The sequence below is a fragment of the Cydia strobilella genome, chromosome 22, assembly GCF_947568885.1.
Source record: "Cydia strobilella chromosome 22, ilCydStro3.1, whole genome shotgun sequence".
NCBI lineage: Eukaryota > Metazoa > Arthropoda > Insecta > Lepidoptera > Tortricidae > Cydia > Cydia strobilella.
The window spans coordinates 9,141,983-9,163,419 of NC_086062.1; the positions used below are offsets into that span (position 1 = coordinate 9,141,983).

Below are 21,437 nucleotides of genomic sequence, written 5' to 3' on the forward strand. Positions count from 1 at the left end.
TAACACACGAACAGTGTTTTCATATTTTTTCGTGCGTGTCACTGATCTCTCCGGTCACAAAGAAATAATAACCTATATTACTTTCTTATTTCTCGATACTGCTGTACAATTTTACGTTGAGAAGTCACAAACTATAAAGAAGCACCAACTGTCAGTGCCAACCAACTGCCAATCACGATAAGAATTTAACATATGTGCTATGTTGTACCATTAGATATAACGTCTGCCATTTGTTCATTATTTTTGTATTTTGTGCAGTAAAGTTTAAATAAATATATTTATCTTCTTGACACAGCCGAACGTACCCTTTGTAAGCCAGCAATGTTAGCAAATATTTCGTAAACTTATACTACTCATTTTACTCTGCCATCGCCGAAGCACGTAATAACGCTAACGCATAAGTTAACGTTCGGAGACGCGTCACATTAGTTAGGTTAGGAACCCAGTCGGTCGAACCTTGTTAACGAATTAGTAGCCTCTAGAGGGTACTAGGGTAACTCGATCTGAACTCGATTGGCTTTAGCTAGAACAGCTGTAGCTTAAGCACTGGTCAGACGCGCCATAGTACGGAAATAGTTTTTGCTTGTGTACGACATGTATATCTTCTTCTTGTTCGTGCAAGGATCAAACTTTTTAAACCTAAATTTTTGTCTGCCAATGTTTTGCCACTTCTAACCCTCGACATGTATATGTCGACGGCCGATCGTCAAACCCGTCAGATCATGAAATTCCTAGACATATCATGATCCCCGCCACTTCATGATATGCCCACGATTACACTGTTATAAAATATTAACATTACGTAGTTCGTGCAACTCATTTAGTTCGTGCTTGCGTCTTATGACTTCAATTTATTTTCCAATATCCAGGATAGAGATGAAATATTTGACCAAACTCAAACGGCTGTAGGCACACAACTCACACAAGGGGTAGCTTTAATACATGCACGTTTTATTCGTATTTTACTTTATACTTAGATTTCTATCCATTTCCACTATGCCATATCTTGTTAACGCTTCTGGAGAATACCGTCTGAAATCGGACTTGACCGAATAAAAATATGCGATATTAAATTCATCAACTACAAAAAAAACACATGCAAATTCTTGGTCCGAAAGAACGCCGAAATAGGACATTTAAGCGCTCGAATCTGCGTATCCGCGTACGAGGAAATGATTTCAAAAAATTATCGCGACATACGAGGGGCTAATAGCCGAGCGGAATATAATAGTCTTGAGACCAAAGCGCATCGTCTCCGCTGGCTTGGCCACCTCGAAAGGATGGGTGAAGATCGGGCAGCCAAACCGTCCTTGGTCATCCTAAATATCGTTGGGCGGATAGAGTGGAGGCAGATCTTCGTGAGCTCGGCGTCGGCGAAAGTTGGCGTGATATCGCTCTGGACCGGGCAGTGACGTGCTTTTGTGTTTGAGGCCAAGACTCATTTTCGGTCATCGCGCCAGCCAAGTAATTAAGTATGCAAGTTCTAGACCCGTCTAAATGGGGCTTTAGACCGCCAACGCTTTCATGCGTTTAGAATTACCACGGATGTCGGATATGGGTGTTTATTCGCTAGATACCTAAATAAATAAATAAGTCCCAGTGGGAGAATCTTGTTAACAAATTATTACGAACTAGCCCTCTCGAGAATTCCTCCACGGGTATCCACAACTGACATAAAACTAGATTATTGAAAGTTTATCTAACACATTATGGGTGAAGTTCACCCAAGTGAACTACACCCTGTGAACTGTCTCGTGTTGTTATTCCGTCCCGTCAACCAGGTGACACTTAGTAGCATAGTTTGTTTAACTGTTTAAAGCACTCTCGTATTACCTAATTTATATTATCGTGATTTATATTGGGATGGCCCATCGTGGGAAGGGCTTATAACCACCACAGAAATGCATGTTTGCCATAAAACCACGGTTTATAGACTGTAACCATACCAACTTTTCCCTTTCAACCAAAGGGAAAAGTTGAACCACCCTTTGAGCATTTTCTCATTGTCCGATCCGATATCGGATCTCGGGAGGAAGTAAAATGTAAGATATATCTGTTTCTCTGTATTTAAATATATGCAATTAATAAATCATTATTACTACAAAACTTTAAATAATGCAAAAAAGACTGATTTAATGCCAATGGTACTCTCCAGCAGCTGTTTTTGTCATAGGCGCCTTCCGACATCCGATATCGGAAAGGCGCTTCCGATAAATTCAGCCATGTCGGAGCCCCCCGTCAGCTGTCGGACCGATAATGTTTGATTGTGTGCATTTGTGTAGGCATAATGCTTGTTGTAAGTGTGCGTGATCGCTAAAGACGGCGCCCGGGCGCGCCCCCGCGGCCTGACTACGCGGATGTAGGATCCTACATCCGATATTGGATCGGACAGTGTGAAAACACTCTTTTATCCAGCATTCTACGTATTCGAAGCATATCAAGATGCTTGTACAGTTTCCGATACTAAGAACACATGCCATACTGGCAGACTAGCTTGTTAACAGTACTAGTCAGGCAGTCCTTTGAGAATGCTAGGGAAATTCGATCAGGTGCCGATTAAGCTTAGTGCCGTGAGATTAAGCCTAGTATTACAAGACCTAAGTTCCCGTATATGATACAATACAATGATCTTTATTCCACACGTAACACAGTTTACAATACGTGTATAGACACGTAAACACATACAATTGGAGAGAATTGGTAATCGGTTATAATTGGTTATCGCTTCAGAGTGAGCTTTTCCAGACAACTTTTGGGTAGCCCCTATATTCTATTTGTAGAAGTGTGCACTTTTAAGGGTCCCCGGCAAGCTCGGTTCTCCATACAAGCGTAGTTCCGCTCTCATTTTAAAACGACTAGCTAGATTGCTCTGAAAATTTGTACTTACAATAGGATAAGGTATATCTATGTCTGTAATTAGTTTATGTAGCTTCAGATACCATAGTTAAAAAAAACAGGGAATTTAAGTTTTACATACAAAACTTGGTTTTGGTCTATTTCTTTTGTTTTATAAACTGGAGCTATACAAACTAATTACAGACCTAGATATACCTCATGTCATTGTATGTGCAAAGTTTCATTACAATCCCACACGAAGTTTTAAAATGAGAGCGGAACTACGTTTGTATGGGAAGGTGAAATTCGGCCGAGCTTGCCGGGGACTCAAGTGTAGTGTGACTGCTAAAACCAGCTGTAGAATACATACGATACGAGTATATGTAGTTCGCCTTGTATATATTTTGCCTATACATGTTTTTAGGGTTCCGTACCCAAAGGGTAAAAACGGGACCCTATTACTAAGACTCCGCCGTCCGTCTGTCCGTCTGACCGTCTGTCCGTCTGTCCGACTGTCCGTCTGTCCGTCTGTCCGTCTGTCACCAGGCTGTATCTCATGAACCGTGATAGACAGTTGAAATTTTCACAGATGATGTATTTCTGTTGCCGCTATAACAACAAATACTAAAAAGTACGGAACCCTCGGTGCGCGAGTCCGACTCGCACTTGGCCGGTTTTTATTTAATTAACAAAATACATAACCCTCCAAATCAGCTTAAACTCGCAAACTTGCCCGAAATAGTCCAGAGAAATTTCTAAAACTCCATAACTAAGTTACATCTACCCTCACCTCAGGGTAACATGTTTAGCCAAGTTGAAGGCCTTTTCGGTGACGTGGAAACGGGCGTGTGACGTAAAGGGAAAACCTTTTAAGGCGAAAGCGAAATGGGGAAAGGTGAATGTATTTTTAGGTGAAGGTGAAGGTAGTTTAAAAAACTTAGCTATAAATGTGAAAGAGAAAAAAAATCTTATACCTTTAAACAAGCAATTCTTGTCTATATCTATCTATATTCGGGGATCACGGAAACGGCTCTAACGATTATGACGAAATTTGCTATATGGGGGTATTCGGGGGCGAAAAATCGATCTAGCTGGGTCTTATGTTTGGGAAAACGCGCTTTTTGAGTTTTTATATGTTTTCCGAGCAAAGCTCGGTCTCCCAGATATTTATGATTAAGAAAAAAGTTTTTTCGGATTTGACAGGTATAGATGACGATAACATTACTAAGCCCGAATATTTTTAATAACAGATTAAGAGCCCTGTTGTTGTGGGAGTGCTTTTATTCCATTGAAGAGTTTATTAAATATTTTACCGACAATCGGCAACGATAATTAATTCAATAAATTTTAATAATTATTTTGTCATGATTTTTGTAATATTTTGTTATGACATTTTTTTCGGATTTGACGGCTATTATAGATGACGCTATGTGGGGAGCGTTAATTTTGGTTGTCAAAAGTTTTTTTTTTACATTTCAGTTATTTACCACAAACCACAATAACACATGGCATCAAACTTTTCAAGCTAGCACGATTTTTAGGGTTCCGTACCCGAAGGGTAAAAACGGGCCCTATTACTAAGACTCCGCTGTCTGTCTGTCCGTCTGTCACCAGGCTGTATCTCATGAACATTGAAAGCTACACAGTTGAAATTTTCACAGATAATTTATTTCTGTTGCCGCTATAACAATAAATACTAAAAATAGAATAAAATAAATATTTACCATACAACAAACGTGTTTTTTTTGCCGCTTTTAGTGTAATGGGTTCCGTACCCTTTTGTGCGAGTCCGACTCGCACTTGGCCGGTTTTTGCGATATACTCGTAGAAATTGCACCAATCATGATCATGAGACATTTAAGAGATAATTTGGAGTATTTTTGTAATTTCACCAATTCCTGTATAGTATACAGCTTTGCGCGTCAAAAGTAGAAGGCACGTCCATTGTAAGAGTGTTTAAGATATGTATGTTACTTGAACCTATTTGGGGCATTTTCTATGAAAAGGGACCTTATTGTCGATGGCGCTTACGCCGCACAGCGTCGCGCGGCATTGTATTTATATCGGAGCATCGTTAATAATGGCGTAAGCGCCATCGCCAATAAGGTCCCTTTTTATAGAAAATACCACATTTTGTTCGTGTAGACCGGTTAAATATGATGGTCGAAGTTGTATGCACGTTTCCTCACGATTTTTGTTTTCACCAAAAAGTGTGTGGTAATTTTGAAGAAGCTATAAAAATAAAACTTTCTTTCATCTTTGCAAACATACAAAACCCAAGTAATTCCCCGAAACCATTTCAGCGTTATATTGCTCTACTTACTTAGAAGAGCGTAACTTTCTTCGTCAGAAGATGGCGCTTAAGACGCTTTCAATTTTATTTATTTACCTACTAAAAAAAAGAGCGTAAGTGTCTTATCAAAAGATGGCACTTAAGACGTTTTTAATAATGCCCCTAATATTCAGGGGTTAATAACCCGTGGTCTAACTCAGATTTATAGTTCTAATAACTGTGGGATATGACGCGTTGTGCGTGTGAGTTATTGGTAGTGGGTTTGCGTTTGGTTGAGGACAAAATGTTGCGGCTTAGGGATTTGGCGACAGGTTTTATATTTATAAGAATACAATACAATTAATACATGGCCTTGACATACTTTCCCTAGTATCGAATAGGTAGGTATAGTTAACGCTATCTCTACTGAGCTCGTTCACTTACCTGTACTAACAATGGCATTCTGTTAAACAAAAGCCATTATTTCTTTTGTGTGAGCGGGTGGCCTTTGTGCCTGCGCGCGTGGCCAATTATGTGTGAGCCTCAGGCACAAAGGCCACGCGCTCACACAAAAGAAATAAAGGCTTTTGTTTAACATAATGCCATTGTTAGTACAGGTAAGTGAACGAGCTCAGTAGAGATAGCGTTAACTATATCAACTTGATTGCATTTACATTTATCGTTGTTGTAGATTTGACTACGTAGCTTTTATTAAAATAATTAGTTCTACAACATAATAGGTCAAACATTGAGATTTTTTTTATATATCAAAAGGTGGGTAGAATAATTAAGATGAAAATTCAGTACTGGCGGTTGTAGATTTGACAAGATGGTTTAGTTTCATCATAAAAATAAACTATCTGATGTTCAAATATTTGTGACGTTTTCAATCAAAAGGTACCACATTGTCGGTTGTCGATAAGGTTGATTTTAAAGTAAAGCTATATGGAAATAGCGCCTTATTGACAATAAGTACCCTTTTGATTGAAAATGTCACATTTTTCCACGGGTAAACGTTAACAAATTTCTTCCTCAAGAACCACTCTATTGATAGTTAAAAACCGTATAAAAATGCGTTCAGTAGATTTTGTGTTTATCGCGAACATACAGACATGCAGACAGGCGCGGCGGGGGAGTTTGTTTTATGATGTGTAATGATTCAATCAATCCGACGCAAACCTTGTCCAAAGGTTGTCCCTGTTTCTAGTTTTGTTCTAGGGCCATCCATCAAATAAAATAAAATAAATTAACACTATTTGCGCGGTTATTGGAATAGGTAACAGCTAAGCTCAAAGCTGGCAGGCTGGCACCATCTGTAAAAATACCTCCACCGGCCGACCCCATTACCTCGCTCCTCCCCTTGCGCCGCCTTCACCCCCTCATATTCAACGATCGACGCCTTGCAGATTAGTCTGCGCCCAGCGCTATTTCATGGTGGACCTGTGTTTCTACGCTCCGTTGGCTAATTACGGACAATTTAGGTGAGATTTTGTGTTAATTTGTTTATTTTATGTTGATAACGTGTTGTTTGTTGTATTTAAATGTTTTTTTCATAAAAAATTCCTTTATATTGGAATATATTGATGATTTTATTTATATGCTGGCACTCGCTCGCTGGCGGTTATTTTGTTATGAGATTTAAGATATGTAGGTACCATGGCCATATTTAGTTAGTATTTTAATAAAATATATGTATGTATGTATTTAAACAGCATTACATATAATATTTTAGGTATGTTTGTGTGTGTGTGCATGCGTGTGAGTGTGACTGTTGCATTGACAAATATCTAAGGACGGGCCTTACGGGCACTAAGAATGGTGCTAGTTCAGCGGTGTCACTCACGAATTCGAGTCAATCGTGCAGTCTAATGCAACTAGTTTCGACCAATCGCGCAAGTGACGAGACGCGAACTCAGCAGACAGCAACCAATCGCGTTGTGGCGTTGGACTGCACGATTGACTCGAATCCGTGTGCGGCACACCGTTGTACTGGCCCCATTCTTATTGCCCGTAAGGCCCGTCCTTAGATATATATCAATGTACTGTTGTAATTTCACCTAGGCAAACAAATTTTAAGTTATGTTGTTTTGTTGTTTGTTAACTTGCCGTTTGTACATGTATGTACTTCTCGATTTCCGATTAAGCTGAAATTTTGCATACATAATATGTAAATCGGATGACAATGCAATATTATGATGATATGGAGCTGATCTGATGATGGAGACAGGAGGGTGGCCTTGGGAACTCTGTGATAAAACAACGCAAACTAATTGTGTTTGGGGTTGTTAGAATTGTCTCGATGAGTGTGAAAAGAAAAGTACAGTCAGCTTGTACCAAAAATGTTATTTTTGCCAAAAACTTATTTTATAATTTTAAACAGTATTTTTTGATTTTCTTCAGGTTAAAACGAGACCAAAATGAAAAAAGTTCAACTAACTCATATGGAACAAATGGTAAAAGACGCGCATTTGGTTGATTTGCGAGTGAAACTGAAGATGGCAGAACAAATATATAAGTACACCAAAATGCCTACCAAACTTACCGTGGCCCCTGACGCTGCTCTTCTCGGTATAAATCAAAATATTTTAAATAAACTCAATGATCGAATAGAAACTATGAAAACCGGGGAATTTAAACATCATCAGCAATTTTACCTGCAGAAGCAAATGTTAATCAATGAAGATCAAAACAATTTTTCATACATGGACATCAGAGAATTCCTTATAGAACATTACGTTGAGAAACAAGATATCCCGACAAAGGAAAAACTTATTGTCGATCTGGAACTCAAAACTATATTTTGTGACAATGATACCCTAAATTATTCTCTTAAAAATCACGGATTTATTTGGAGAAACCTTCCAGGAACGAAAAAGAGCATACTTATTGAGCATCCGAAAAGAGTCGCTGATAGAAATAGATATTTCAAAAAGTTAAAACAATATAGATCAGAGAACAGAGACATAGTTTATATAGAAGAATTTTATAACAATATCTACCACAAGCATGTAAATATCCCCAGGAAACAACCACGTAAATGGTGCATTGCAGCAATTACTGAAAACTCTTTAATTAAAGCCGGGACATATACATATCCAGCGGCACCCGGAGTCGATTTGTACGTATGGCTTAAAGATGAATTGATACCTTTGTTGCCGAAAAACTCAGTTGTGGTAGTTGAAGAGAAGATAAATAAAGAAGTGGATGATTATCAATTTCCTGATGCACTAAACAGTAAGGATGAAATAAAAGATTGGTTAAACGTAAATAACGTTCCTTTTGCGAAAAATATGCGTAAAGCTGAATTAATGACACTCGTAGATAAATTCACGAAAGAAAGAAGATTAATTTTGGAAGAGATTTTAAAGTCGCACGGATATGAAGTGTTGCGTAAACAAAAAGGCTTCCCAAATTTATATGTGATTGCACCTTTAACAAAACATATGCAAGATAATAATGACAAAGCACCGAGAGGGAAATTAAGGGGACGGGAAGGAGGAAGATTAATGGATGCCTTAAAAGGTTGCACTGTAGAACAATGGAAAAAGATGTTTGACACTGTCAAATTAGGAGAAGAAAAAATACTTCGTGAAGATTTTTTACTGGAAGAAATCATTGATAAATTGATGTCAATGACTTCCCAGGAGAGTGTGGAGAAAAACCTGCAGTGTTTAGATAATTTCGAACCAGACCTAGACTATTATGTAGTCGAGAAAAAGACCATAAATTATAACAAAACTGGTTATAGATGTGTAGTTTCATATACAAATATATCACCATCATCATCGTCATTGACTTAAGAGTTATTATCTTTTCGGTAGCTTCTAGCTTTCCCTATCCTGCGCCAGCTGTTCGACTTTTTGATACGACACGACCCCTACTTTTTCCTTCACTTGTTCTAAAAATATAATATAAGAAACGATTTTTTGTGTCTTCATTTAGGTATCTAAATATGTAAATATATATGTAGTTTACTTTGTATCTAACTTGTATCTCCTGTTTCTTTTGATATTTTTAAAGTAATAAAGAATATTTGTATAGTATAGTATTGTTCCTTATCTGAATTTATTAGTCTAACCCATAAATAATACTTTTTGTTCCTTTAAAATCTTTCAATTCTCAAAAATCAGTCTGTCCATACTGCCTATCACAGCCTGATTGTAGACTAGAACGTCATTATTATTAACAATATTTATTATTGTAAGAATATAAAAAATCGGCCCTTGCAAAAAAATACTATAAACTGACTTCCGGGTGTATATAGTTTGTAGGATTCTGGCATATATTTATTTTCGAAAAATATCGAGGGAGAATACCTAGTAAATACATACTTAGGCTATTCCAATTTATTGCTTTGCTTATCCGTATCCTTACTGGGCTTTTAGACTAAAGTGATAGTTGTAAATAGTTTGCTTTCCTCTTAAAAATTGCGTATTGTTGCGTAAATTGCTACAAGAGACAACAAGACAAGACCCTTAAAACCAGTAACAAACCAAATAAATAAATGAATTATCCCGATCTTCCTAATTAAGCAAAACCTTTGTTGCTCTCATCGAAACACATGAACTGAAACCTGTGTTCCGCTGAGCATCGCAGATACCCTATCGCCAATACCTTGGGTTAATTAAACCTTACTTCCTAAACCAACTTACCCATGCCTAAGAGATAACATCTTATAACAAACACAACCCAAACAAAACTCTTTCACAATAACAATAAAGTTCCAAATCCATCGCGACGACAAAAGAACTTCAACGGTAATTTTCAATTGTAACTGCGAAGTCGTTCTAAAGCTAAAACTGGCGAACGAATTTAATCACCGAAGTAAAGTAAATTCACTTACATGTGTAATAAGGTTCTTATTTGAATAGCACGCGGAAAGCAGACGGCATTACTCGATTAAAGAATCCTAATCGAAGCCTGTAGAATTCGGTGCATTTTATAAATCAACTCAAATTCAACTTAGTCGTGTTAGATTTAAAGTTCAAATTCGCTTGTGAATCTTTATGGAATTTCTAAAATGGGACTTGCATTTTATGTATGCTTAGCGCCTGGATAACGGATTTTTCGAGAATATTCGCGAATTATGTCGTTTTGAGATAGCAGTCCCAAATGTCCCAATACGCGTTAAGTCAACTGAAAAATTGTTCTCGCATTTAAATTTAGAATGTACGAGTAGTCGTGGAATTCAAATTGATCCTTAATTTATTTTAAGTAGGGGCTTGATCTGTGAATTGAGGCTCGTAGGACAATTTCAATAGGATAAAATTAAAATTGCCTAAATTCTTATTTAACCTATTTTCTATTGTCAAGCGAAAACTATTAAATTCACCCTCTTAGAAAAACTATGCCAAAGGCCTAATAATTTATCTGAATGGGTATGTATTGAATACTTACAATCAAATTTATCTTCTATTGTTACCTTGAAGCGTAGGTATAAGATAAGCGCACATCTAACAAATAAATATAATTATAAATCGATAATGAACAAATAAATCGTAACATACAAAAAGTACCTCCAATAATTTTAGTGTTAGTTTTAATAAATTTTATTCGATTTGTAAAATAGAAAATATAATTCGGTTTGAAATTTTGCTCGTTGCGTCTCTCGCCTATATTACTAGATAGCTATTTTATACTAAAATATTACTGCTGTATTAAATCACATTTAGAAACGGGTCTATCGCGAATTTATTTTGTTACCTTTATTTACCAATAATAAAGGTAACAAAATAAATTCGCGATAGATAGATAGATAGATAGTATTTACCAATAATAAAGGTAACAAAATAAATTCGCGATAGATAGATAGATAGATAGTATTTACCAATAATAAAGGTAACAAAATAAATTCGCGATAGACCCGTTTCTAAATGTGATTTAATATTTTTTTATACCTTAAAGTTTTAAATGTTATATTACTGCTGTGTTATGCAAGGTAACAATATACCTAAAATTGAAATTAAATTAAAATTAGACGTTTTCGTGTTTTTTTTGGCAACTTTAACGTAGTAAGAGCGTTTTCATATTGTCCGATCCGATATCGGATGTCGGAAGGAAGTAAAATGGCCTGCCACGTCCGCGCTTCTTTTGCGGCATCCACTTGGTGGCTATACTAGCCCACCTATCCGAATGCATGCGGCAGACGTGACCTGCCCAGTCCCACTTCAGCCTAGCGGTCTTCTCCCCTACGTCAGCTATGCCTGTTCTGGAGCGCAGTGTAGTGTTTCGGATGCGATCCATCCTTGTGACACCTAGTATGCTGCGCTCCATTGCTCTCTGGCAAACCTTCAATTTGGACTTCTGACTCTCGGTGAGCGACCATGTTTGGGCACCGTAGGTTAGGACAGGCAGAATACACATGTCAACGAGTTTACGCTTTAGTGACATTGGAAGACCGGCCCTTAATAAATGAAAATGGTACCTATCCAGAAATGACGGACTTGCTTGACGGAGGTCTATATGTGCCATTTTCAACCAAAAGGGTACTTATTGTCGCTTGTCAGTAAGGCGCTTTTTCCATATAGCTTCAATTAGAAATTGCGAATACGGTTGCGTGGAGATGAATCTTACAAATGAATCGCACATTCTAGTGTTGGGACACAGTCCTATGAAAAATAGCGAATATGCGGGATTTAAAAGGGGGCTAATGCGAAATTATAGTATTTGAATGTATTTAATTTTTACACGTTTTTGTCAACGGCAACCTTGACGCCTTTGACAGGAACTGGTGGGAGACGGGTCAAGACCGGGATCCGTGGAAAAGGGAGAGGGAGGCCTTTGCCCAGTAGCATTCGTTTTCGTTGCCCTGCATCGACAAGCGACAATGTGGTACCTTTTGGTTGAAAACGTCACATATGTTCTAAATATGTAAGTTCTTACATAATTTGCATTTCCAGTGCTTTATTTAGTGAAATAATTGTGACGTTTTCAACCAAAAGGTACCACATTGTCGGTTGTCGATAAGCTTGATTTCAAATTGAAGCTATATGGAAATAGCGCCTTATTGACGAACGACAATAAGTACCCTTTTGGTTGAAAATGGCACAATTAATCTGAATTAAGTATTATTATTATACGTACTGTGAACTTCATTGTATCAATAATTTTCTCAAGTACACATAATATTTCCCACGTTTGATTTTACTGAACAACCTAAAACTTACAAAACGACTTATCTTTCCTTCAATTTCAACTCAAATCCGACTTTATCTCTTTACAATAAAGTTTTTTTTAGCTTGCATATTTAAAATACCTTACGTTAAAATTGCAAGTCAGTGTGGACTATAATTTTACAGATACTATTGTGCCTTAGAAGGTTGCCCGATTAAAGTTAGATAGATTAAGACCATTTTAAGTCATTAAGTTTAAGGCCTTAGGGTTTAATGTGGGTTTCTATAAGTAGACGCTGCCATAAATAGCCATGGAGAATTTTCATTTAAAATTATATTGCAAAAGCAGGATTTTCCAAGAACATTTTGTAACTTGAGAAAGTTAAGTTTTCTTGAGAACGCAAATTGTGCCATGTCTTCTTTGGATTTAGGTTTTTGCATTTAAGAAAATTCTGTTAGCACTTAAATTTTTGCAATTTTTAGGGTTACGTACCCAGGGTAAAAACGGGACCCTATTACTAAGACTCCGCTGTCTGTCCGTGTGTCACCAGGCTGTATCTCATGAACCGTGATAGCTAGGCAGTTGAAATTTTCATAGATGATGTATTTCTGTTGCCGCTAGAACAACAAATGATAAAAACAGAATAAAATAAATATTTAAGTGGGGCTCCCATACAACAAACGTGATTTTTTTGCGGTTTTTATAGATTTCGGACGGAACCCTTCGTGCGCGAGTCCGACTCGCACTTGGCCGGTTTTATATATGAATTCGTTGTATAAATATTTTTTGTCTACGGAATTATCTAAAAATTGTGAGCTAGTTTTTAATCCATATAAATCACAATACTTATACTGTTCTTGTTTTTGCCATTTGGGTGATGATATATTTTTATTTTATTTTAAAAATATGTATAATTTAATCTTCTAGTGCTACTCATCTCTCATACAAATAAGATGAGAGCGATGTAGTGGTGAGTGATGAATTGATGATATATTTTTATTTTTATTATTTACAACGACGGGACTTAATCGCGTAAAATAGTTTTAAATTTACCTCCGACGTTTCATAGAAATTTCAATCGAGACGAAGGTTTTAAGATCTCATCCACATGGAACCCAGTCATTAGTAAGTGTAAGCGAAACCAAATATCGAAAGTTGAAAAATCGAATATTGTGAGTGTTGTGTGTCGACCCGGTAGCATCCCTAGTGCGCAAAACGTTCAAGTTAATAAACAAGACCAAGTGCCGGTAGTTCGAAAAACTCGCGCGCCTAGAAGATGTTGATGTCAACTTTAGCCAGTCTTCTCCGAGACCACGGGGACAACGCCGTCCTCGAAACGACGGAGGTAAATTTAAAACTATTTTACGCGAATAAGTCCCGTCGTTGTAAATAATAATGAGTAAAAATCGTGAAAGTTTAAATCAGTGTTTTATTTTTATTTTATTTTAAAGCTATGTATAATCTTCTAGTGATACTCATCTCTAATACAAATGAGAAGAAAGAAAGAAAGAAATCCAAGTAGGTATATCTGATATTTCTTATATGGACCTGTACGCTACGACGTCCACTTACCACGTCGAACCGTACGCATTTGCCACTATCACGCTTTAATTTAAATCCTTCATAAGGTTTTATTATCTCGCACACTATACTTAATACTTAAGGTTGAAGGCCATCCCACTCACGGCTCGCTCCCTTAAAGATAAGCCCAGCATTTGTAATAATCAACCTTATTTTATACGTTTAGGGTTCATTTTGCAATGGTGTTGTACGAGATTAATTCAAAGATGATTGCTTCACATAGTAACCATAATTATTGGAAGGAACACCTGGTCTATGAGATCTATATATTTTCGAGATAGGCTCGAGACACCTCCCGACATGCCTTTGGTTGGATGGTGCTATGCAACATCCATTAAGTAGGGTAGGCTAGTAGGTATCTTGTGACAACCTAGACCTACATTTGTACAGCTTTCAATATAGTTTGAATCTTTTCAAATGATTTTTTCGCCAAAGACTCTAATGGACCGCAAGCCAGGCCAGGCGCAAATTTCGTCAGTCATCGCCTCCCGGGCGAAAACTTGTATAGCGGATAGCGGCTATGTATGATGAACCCTCGTGAATGTCAGCTGCCGCTCCGTTGGTGGGTTGAGGAATATTTTACATAGGTAATAAATGGCCGATGTTAGAGCTTGATAAGGTCAACCGAGGTATTCAACTATGGGATAATAGTGCCTATAATTTATTTCTCGAATACGATTGTTACGAATTGGATACGATTGATTGGAACGCTCTCTGTTACATTTTATTTCCAAATAGATCAGGTTTTTATCTCCATATGAAAGGAGCTATTGTCGTTCAAATTGTTGTAAAAAAAATAGACGCAAAACCCCATAGTTGCATTTATTACGATCGATCTTATTAGGTTAAGGCTGCGTGTCCATCAGTGATGTGCGAGAATACTTAACGAGGGATGTGTTTGTTAAGAACCAATAGAAATTGCCGACTAGAGCTGCGCTGAGCAAGGATAGGTATATAGAGTGATTATGTGACGCATCCCCGCACAACTCTAGTGGAAACGCAGCCTAAGAGTATGTGCGCGTTTGTAAAAACAATTTTTGTTATTGTTTAAATATATTTAATGATTTGTAATATTGAGTTTTTTGCATATTTTCAAACAGTTTTAAAAGAGTATCGGAAAGAAGTATATATTTCTGCTCCGCTGTTCTACTGTATTCATCTAACTTTGAATTTGTCTCCCATTCTTTCGGGAGTCCTTCATTTTTTACCATAGTCATCAGTTTATCTATCACATGCTCTATTTCTAAGTCTTCTCTATAGATATCTCTTTCTTTGTCTAGCAATATGTTACCTAAATTGTTCCAATATTCAAGCGGACAATTTTGGAAGATTATATTTGCTGTGTTAGTTATAGCGTGCTTATGGTGCTTCGTTGTGGTTTTTATTGGTATTGTCGTAGCGTTGTTCATCTCATGCACAAGAAAGCCCCAAAAAGGATCAAAAAAGTTGTTGTTTAAATTGCACTTCTTTTTCCTTATTGTTATATGGCCCCTTGCTTTAAAACTGAGTTCTGCTGAAGACAGTTTCTCGACACGATTTTTTTTAACTGTCTTTACAAGCTTGTACAATTCTGCTCGGTGCATTTTAGGATCGTGATGGACTTCGTTAGCGTTCAACCAGTTTATAATGTCCTCCTTCGACAGTTCACTGACAACTTTATCTTCGTCGTTACTTATAACGTTTTCTTGGAAAATTATTACGCTTTCCTCTGACAGCTGAGGTAAAATCTTCTCTTCTACCCAATTCGTCATATACTCCTGGCTATTCCCGCAACAGTAGATATAACCCAAGTGACCGAACTTTTGCGACGCTGCTATAATAAACCGAGTTTTTGATTCAACGTTGTCCTCTTTGAAACTAAATTTACCGTGGTTTAGGATCAGGTTTATCTTGCCAATGTACACTATGTTTTTCTTTTGTTCCCTATACTTCATCTTTGAGTACAAAAACCTCTGTCTCTCCATGACTGTTTCTGGTTTTTCGACTATGATGGAAGCCTTAGTTCCTGGTAGCTGTACTAGAGTGAAAAACTTCTTATAACCGTCGTAGTCTTGACTATTTTTTATTCCAGTTGGTATTTCTAGGAGTTGCGTGTAGTTCTTTAAAAGTAGTTTCCGTATGCTGTTATACTCAAAATTGTGCTTTTGTATCATTTGTTTTTGTTCTTTTAACCAATCTTCATACTTAATGGATTTAGTGTCGAGAGAATTTACAGCCATTAGAGTTTCTTCGGATACTCCAGTAAGCTTTTGGCACTTAACTAAGGGAGGAGTGTTATCTTTCCCAGTTTGTCTATTAGGTAATTCACATTGTTTGCTTACATTACTGGCTATGTCCATTTTTTTCTGTATATCCTCTTTTTTTAAATCAGATAATTGCTTTTCAAAAAGTTCCAACGTCATTTCTGCTGCCATTTTTTCATCCAACTGAAACAATGCATATTTAATTGTGTAGGTATATAAAATCTTAGATGAATAATGAATAGAAATATAGAATTGTCACACTGTGCCTCAATTGTCTCAAAACGTGTTAAAAATGCAACAAATAATGAATACCTACTGGACATTTTTTGAATAAATGCCACTTTCAATATTAACACTTTTACTGCCAAGCGCCTCATTTCCAATAAAAAATAACCCATCTAGCGGGTTATATATTGGCAATGAATGTGTTAATTGCAAGCAATGAAGTTTAAAAACGGTCTGTCACCTATTGTAATTAAGCTAACACTAACTATTCGTTTACCTTGTAGGTTTTTGCACAAACTTAACATATTTTCCCGACTAGTTTTGTTCGAACCTTAATTTTTACCAAAAGTTGAAAATATGAAAAAATATTGTTATAGTTCCCAATCGAAAATATTAAAAAAGTAAGCAATTAAGTACATTATTATCTGTAAAATTCAATCAATAGCGTGACGTGACGTACGCGTTTCCGTTAAGTGTGATTATGGGAATGTATGGGATTTTGAGTTTCCAAAGCGTCCCGCTTGGCGCGCTGTTCAAAATCCCATACAAAATCAGACATAACGCAAACGCGCATGCACGTCACTCTATCAAATGAAATTTACACTAGGTGTTCTGATATACATACTACGGATTAAATCTTGCTTACCGTCTACCTTCAACTTCTTCAACATTACCTTACATTACCTAATTTACCTGGCTCACAGAAAACCGCCTGGGGGTGGTCTGTGACCTGGCTTAAAAAAACGGCGATTCTTTACTAAACAGACTATATGTACATACATACATATAATCACGCCTATTTCCCGGAGGGGTAGGCAGAGACCACGGATTTCCACTTGCTACGATCCTGACATACCTCTTTCGCTTCCTTCACTTTCATAACATTCCTCATACACGCTCGCCGGTTTAGGGTGACTATATGTATCTTATAATAATCTTATATTGACCGGGACATAGACCGTGATTACCTTTTACGTACGCTTACGCACAGCGTCGCGCGGCATTGTATTTATATCGGAGCATCGTTATTAATGGCGTAAGCGCCATCGACAATAAGGTCCCTTTTTATAGAAAATATGTACCGCATTTTTTAAGCCAGGCAATGTTAGAATGTTGACGGTGTAAGGAATAAATTACACTGGAAACTATAACCATATTTCAAACACATATGGGTACCTACTAACATTTTTTTAAATAAAATATTACTGTGTGTCATCATTACACTTTCATATCTAAGAACGGAAGTAAATAAGGGCGAGAAACTTTATAGATATGTATGTATAGGTACCTACCTAGACACCTACTCGTATACACGGATTACACTGTGGCTATAAAATAAGTGCATTCCTGTTACCAGGAAGGTTTTGAAATTATACTGAGCAACTTTTACTATGGGACCAACCCGCGAAAAAAATTTGGCTGTTTCATACAGTAATTTTGGCCGGTCCATTTTCTATGGGCCAGTAATAGTACATTTCGATGCTAGTGCGGAAAGCATGTCATTACTTCACGAGTAGCGAGATATCTTGCCACGAGCCGTAGGCGAGTGGTAAGACTCGGGACGAGTGAAGAATGACATTTCCGCATGTGTATCGAACGACGTTTTTTAATACAGTTGCGAAAAAATAAGAAAAGCAACAAGTAAGGAATGGAATTCGGAACTTTTATATTATTAATTCAGTGACATCATTGACATTGACATTATGAAGAGGTGTTTTTCTTCTAGCTTTTATTCGACTAGAATAGATTTTGTTATTATTATTGAACCCACTTCAATGAAAGTTTTTTTTTCAAATGCATGTTCTTTAAGACAGAAACAATTTTAAATATTAAAACATTGTACTATTACTACCTAAATATCGTTATTTACGATTATTAGTGTATCGTATATATATTTATAAAAACAATATCTAATGTTGCCTTTGGAAACTTAAAACATTCTTGCAGTAAGAAAATACGCCTCTTCTTTGACATGCGTTCCGTTCCATTCAGACAACTTATTAAGAACGGTTTTTCAACATTAAAAAATAAACGTGTTATAAAACTTATAATGATGAAGAGGTAAGTAATAAAATATGAAATATGCATATTTTTCGTATTCTTACATTAACAGTAGGTTTTTATGTTGATTACGACGTTTAAAGGAAACTAATATTAACACTCATCAATAAAGTAGTCATGAATTGGAACAAGTAAAAATTTTAAAAAAATTGAAAAGTAAAAAGCACTAGTTCGCGAAAACCAACTTTCCGCACGCTAAACAGCCACGAAAAGTAGCACTTTTTGAGCAACTGTATTAAAAATATTTTTTTTGCGATTTCGTGGTTGGTCTCATAGTAAAAGTTGCTCAGCATAATCCCAAAACCTCCCTGGAAACGGGAATTCACTTATTTTATAGCCACCCGTATATTATACTTCGGTTTTTTCTTGCATTAGAAAGAACGTAAGCGTATAACGTGTAGGTACAGGTACCTATTTTTATTGAAAAACACTTGACCAATAAGTTAGAGCCAATATGTAACAATTATATAGCATATTACTGTATATCGATTACCTTAGTTCACACTCGTACTGATTTTTACGCAGAAAAATTTGTGGGTTAAAAGCCTTTTCTTTGTCTACTATGGTAGGTACTAATTGTAACAAAATTTTCTTAGTTCATAATCGAACTAAGGTATCGATATGATCATTTTACATCCTTTTGGTTTCATAAGTAGTATTTGCCATTTTTTAATAAGCTATTTTCAATAACAAGACTGGTGGACCGCGAGCCAGGCGCAAATTTCGTCAGTCATCGCCTCCCGGGCGAAAACTCGTATAGCGGTTAACGGCTATGTATGATGAACCCTCGTGAACGTCAGCTGCCGCTCCGTTGGTGGGTTGAGGAATGGCAGCCACCGAAACGCGTAACACGGTCTTTCCACCGCGATACAATTGGCTGACGATTTGTTTTATTAACAATAGCATCTAAACTATCATCTGACAAAGTATCAAACGGGAGGCGATGACGCCGATGACTGAAAAGAATTTTCTTTTTTTACATGTTCATGTGACCAGCTGACGGTCTTTCCACAGCGATACAATCGGCTGACGATTTTGTTTATTCACAATAGCATCTAAACTATCATCTGACTAAGTACTATCAAGCGGGAGGCGATGACAAAAAATTTTTTATAGACCTTATTTGCTGCCATTCCTCAACCCACCAACGGAGCGGCAGCTGACGTTCACGAGGGTTCATCATACATAGCCGTTAACCACTATACGAGTTTTCGCCCGGGAGGCGATTGGTCATGGAAATCTGTTACTGGCCCGCGGTCTATGGTAGTCTTTAGCTAATGGTAAAAAAAACGAAGTTTATCAACGATTTTCTTTTCGGACAAATGCATCCATAGAGTGTTAGTACTACAAGCAGAATCTTAATCTAGTGTTAGTATTTAATACAATAGGTACCTACTTATATTATGAATTGAACAACACTTTTAATTTGCTCGGTCCAGTGCTTGAGGATCGGACAATCAAACAATACACTATTATTATTATTATTCCGCTGTTGGCTCAATCGGTCGATCCCAGATCTTTTTAATATAGAACTATACTACACGACCGCTTCTTCATACAAACGTAGTTTTCCCATAGTCCCATTTCCCTGTCTGGACAATATATAAAATATTTTTACGCAATTTGGTGTAGGTATCACTACCACAGCTGAGACGAAGAGTCGTTTGATTTTTTTTAATAATTTTAAGTTAGCTCTTAACACTGTGTATAGAATTTGTTCAAAACGAAGAGGAATGGCTATGGTTAACACAATAAATTGTGTAAAATTATATTAATTTAATATCCAAGCACCGAAATGGGGGGCGTTTGTACGGAGAAGCGTTCGTCCACTACTTATCCTTTTAAGATAATCCATTTAAAATATCAAAACAGGTATATTATATTAACCAAATTACACACTTTACTCACCTATAACTGCCGATAACTCCAACGGTACCACGCCCGTCCGTAAGCAGCGCGCGACCAATTCAAAATGGCCGATCCGACCCGCGACGCGACGTTGCCGCTGCGCTGTCGATGCCCGGTTGGCCTCCCCCCGCCGGCGCGGCGGCGGCCGCTCGTGTGTCGGGTCTGATGGGCGCTCGACGAATTACGGTGCGCCGATTAACTGTGACTCATGATTTCATCGTGGATTTTTTTTAAACCAAGAAACACTATTAGACAATACAAGTAGATAGGTAATAGTGTCATATTAAATTGGTACGGTTAATTTTTTTTCTGTTAATATTAATTAGTAATCAGTAGTTGGGTAGTGTTAATTACAGTACTGATTCAACATATGTATACATATATATATATATATATATATATATATTAGTTAATTGTAAATAGTTTTTTATTATGTTGATGGCTTAGTTATAGGTATACCATGTTATTTTAATAATTTGTAATATGGCATACTTAGTTCAATATCAGTTTGCACAACTTAGGTGAAGACCTAAAATAAGTTGTTACCTAGGTTTTGCAAATGCAAATCTTTTGTTTTGTATTCATGTTTGATGTATACAAAATACAAGTGTATTTTTTATGCACGTAGGCTAACGTGGAAGTTAAGGTGTCCATTGATAACGGTAAAAAATTAAACGTATGATATGTATGTTTAATTTATAAAATAATGGTTACCTGCATCTACAAAACTTACCTGTACCATAGAGTAACTTATACTAGAGCGGTACTGTCATAGTAAATTTTGTAACCCCAGTAAATTCACTGCCATCTGTCGACACACTTTAAAACTAAAAATAAATATTTATAAAAATACGATAAAATGTATTTAAATATGGATAAATGATTTTTTTATTTGCATTAATTATTTTTATATGATTTTGACCCATGTTCTTTCACTGGTATGCGTTAAAATTATAAATAACAAACGAAACAGTCAACGCCTTCTATACGAGTGTAGGCCAAAACTAGTGGCACCATCTGATCGAGAATCAAATTTTCGTGATTTTCGAGGCACGTTTTTTCCTTAGACTGTATCCATCTATTACGAAGTTATATCTATCTTTGCCTGTACAATATATTCGTGCCAGACACTATCATGAGTAATGTCATTACTTTAAAGAAATAACATTTTTATTAGAAAATTTCTAGTTATCACTAGA

General features: G+C 36.7%; 2 protein-coding genes and 1 long non-coding RNA gene across 3 annotated transcripts in view; 1 reads left to right on the forward strand and 2 right to left on the reverse strand.

Moving 5' to 3' along the window:
• Window positions 1–21,437, reverse strand: part of LOC134751459 (uncharacterized) — a 255,547-nt gene that overhangs the window by 152,468 nt on the left and 81,642 nt on the right. The window lies entirely within an intron of this gene.
• Window positions 7,519–8,988, forward strand: LOC134751485 (uncharacterized). The gene has a single exon (XM_063686901.1). The coding sequence runs from the start codon at window positions 7,525–7,527 to the stop codon at window positions 8,905–8,907; it is 1,383 nt and encodes a 460-aa protein (XP_063542971.1). The 5' UTR covers window positions 7,519–7,524; the 3' UTR covers window positions 8,908–8,988.
• Window positions 14,836–20,346, reverse strand: LOC134751490 (uncharacterized). Its single transcript, XM_063686909.1, has 2 exons — window positions 20,239–20,346; window positions 14,836–16,227 (listed from the first exon to the last, which is right to left on the reverse strand). Exon 2 carries the CDS (start codon window positions 16,213–16,215, stop codon window positions 14,842–14,844), a length of 1,374 nt encoding a protein of 457 aa, XP_063542979.1. The 5' UTR covers window positions 16,216–16,227; window positions 20,239–20,346; the 3' UTR covers window positions 14,836–14,841.

Bases quoted from the DNA above. Each gene is read 5' to 3' on its own strand.
- LOC134751485 (XM_063686901.1), top strand. From the start codon at position 7,525: ATGAAAAAAGTTCAACTAACTCATATGGAACAAATGGTAAAAGACGCG.
- LOC134751490 (XM_063686909.1), bottom strand. From the start codon at position 16,215: ATGGCAGCAGAAATGACGTTGGAACTTTTTGAAAAGCAATTATCTGAT.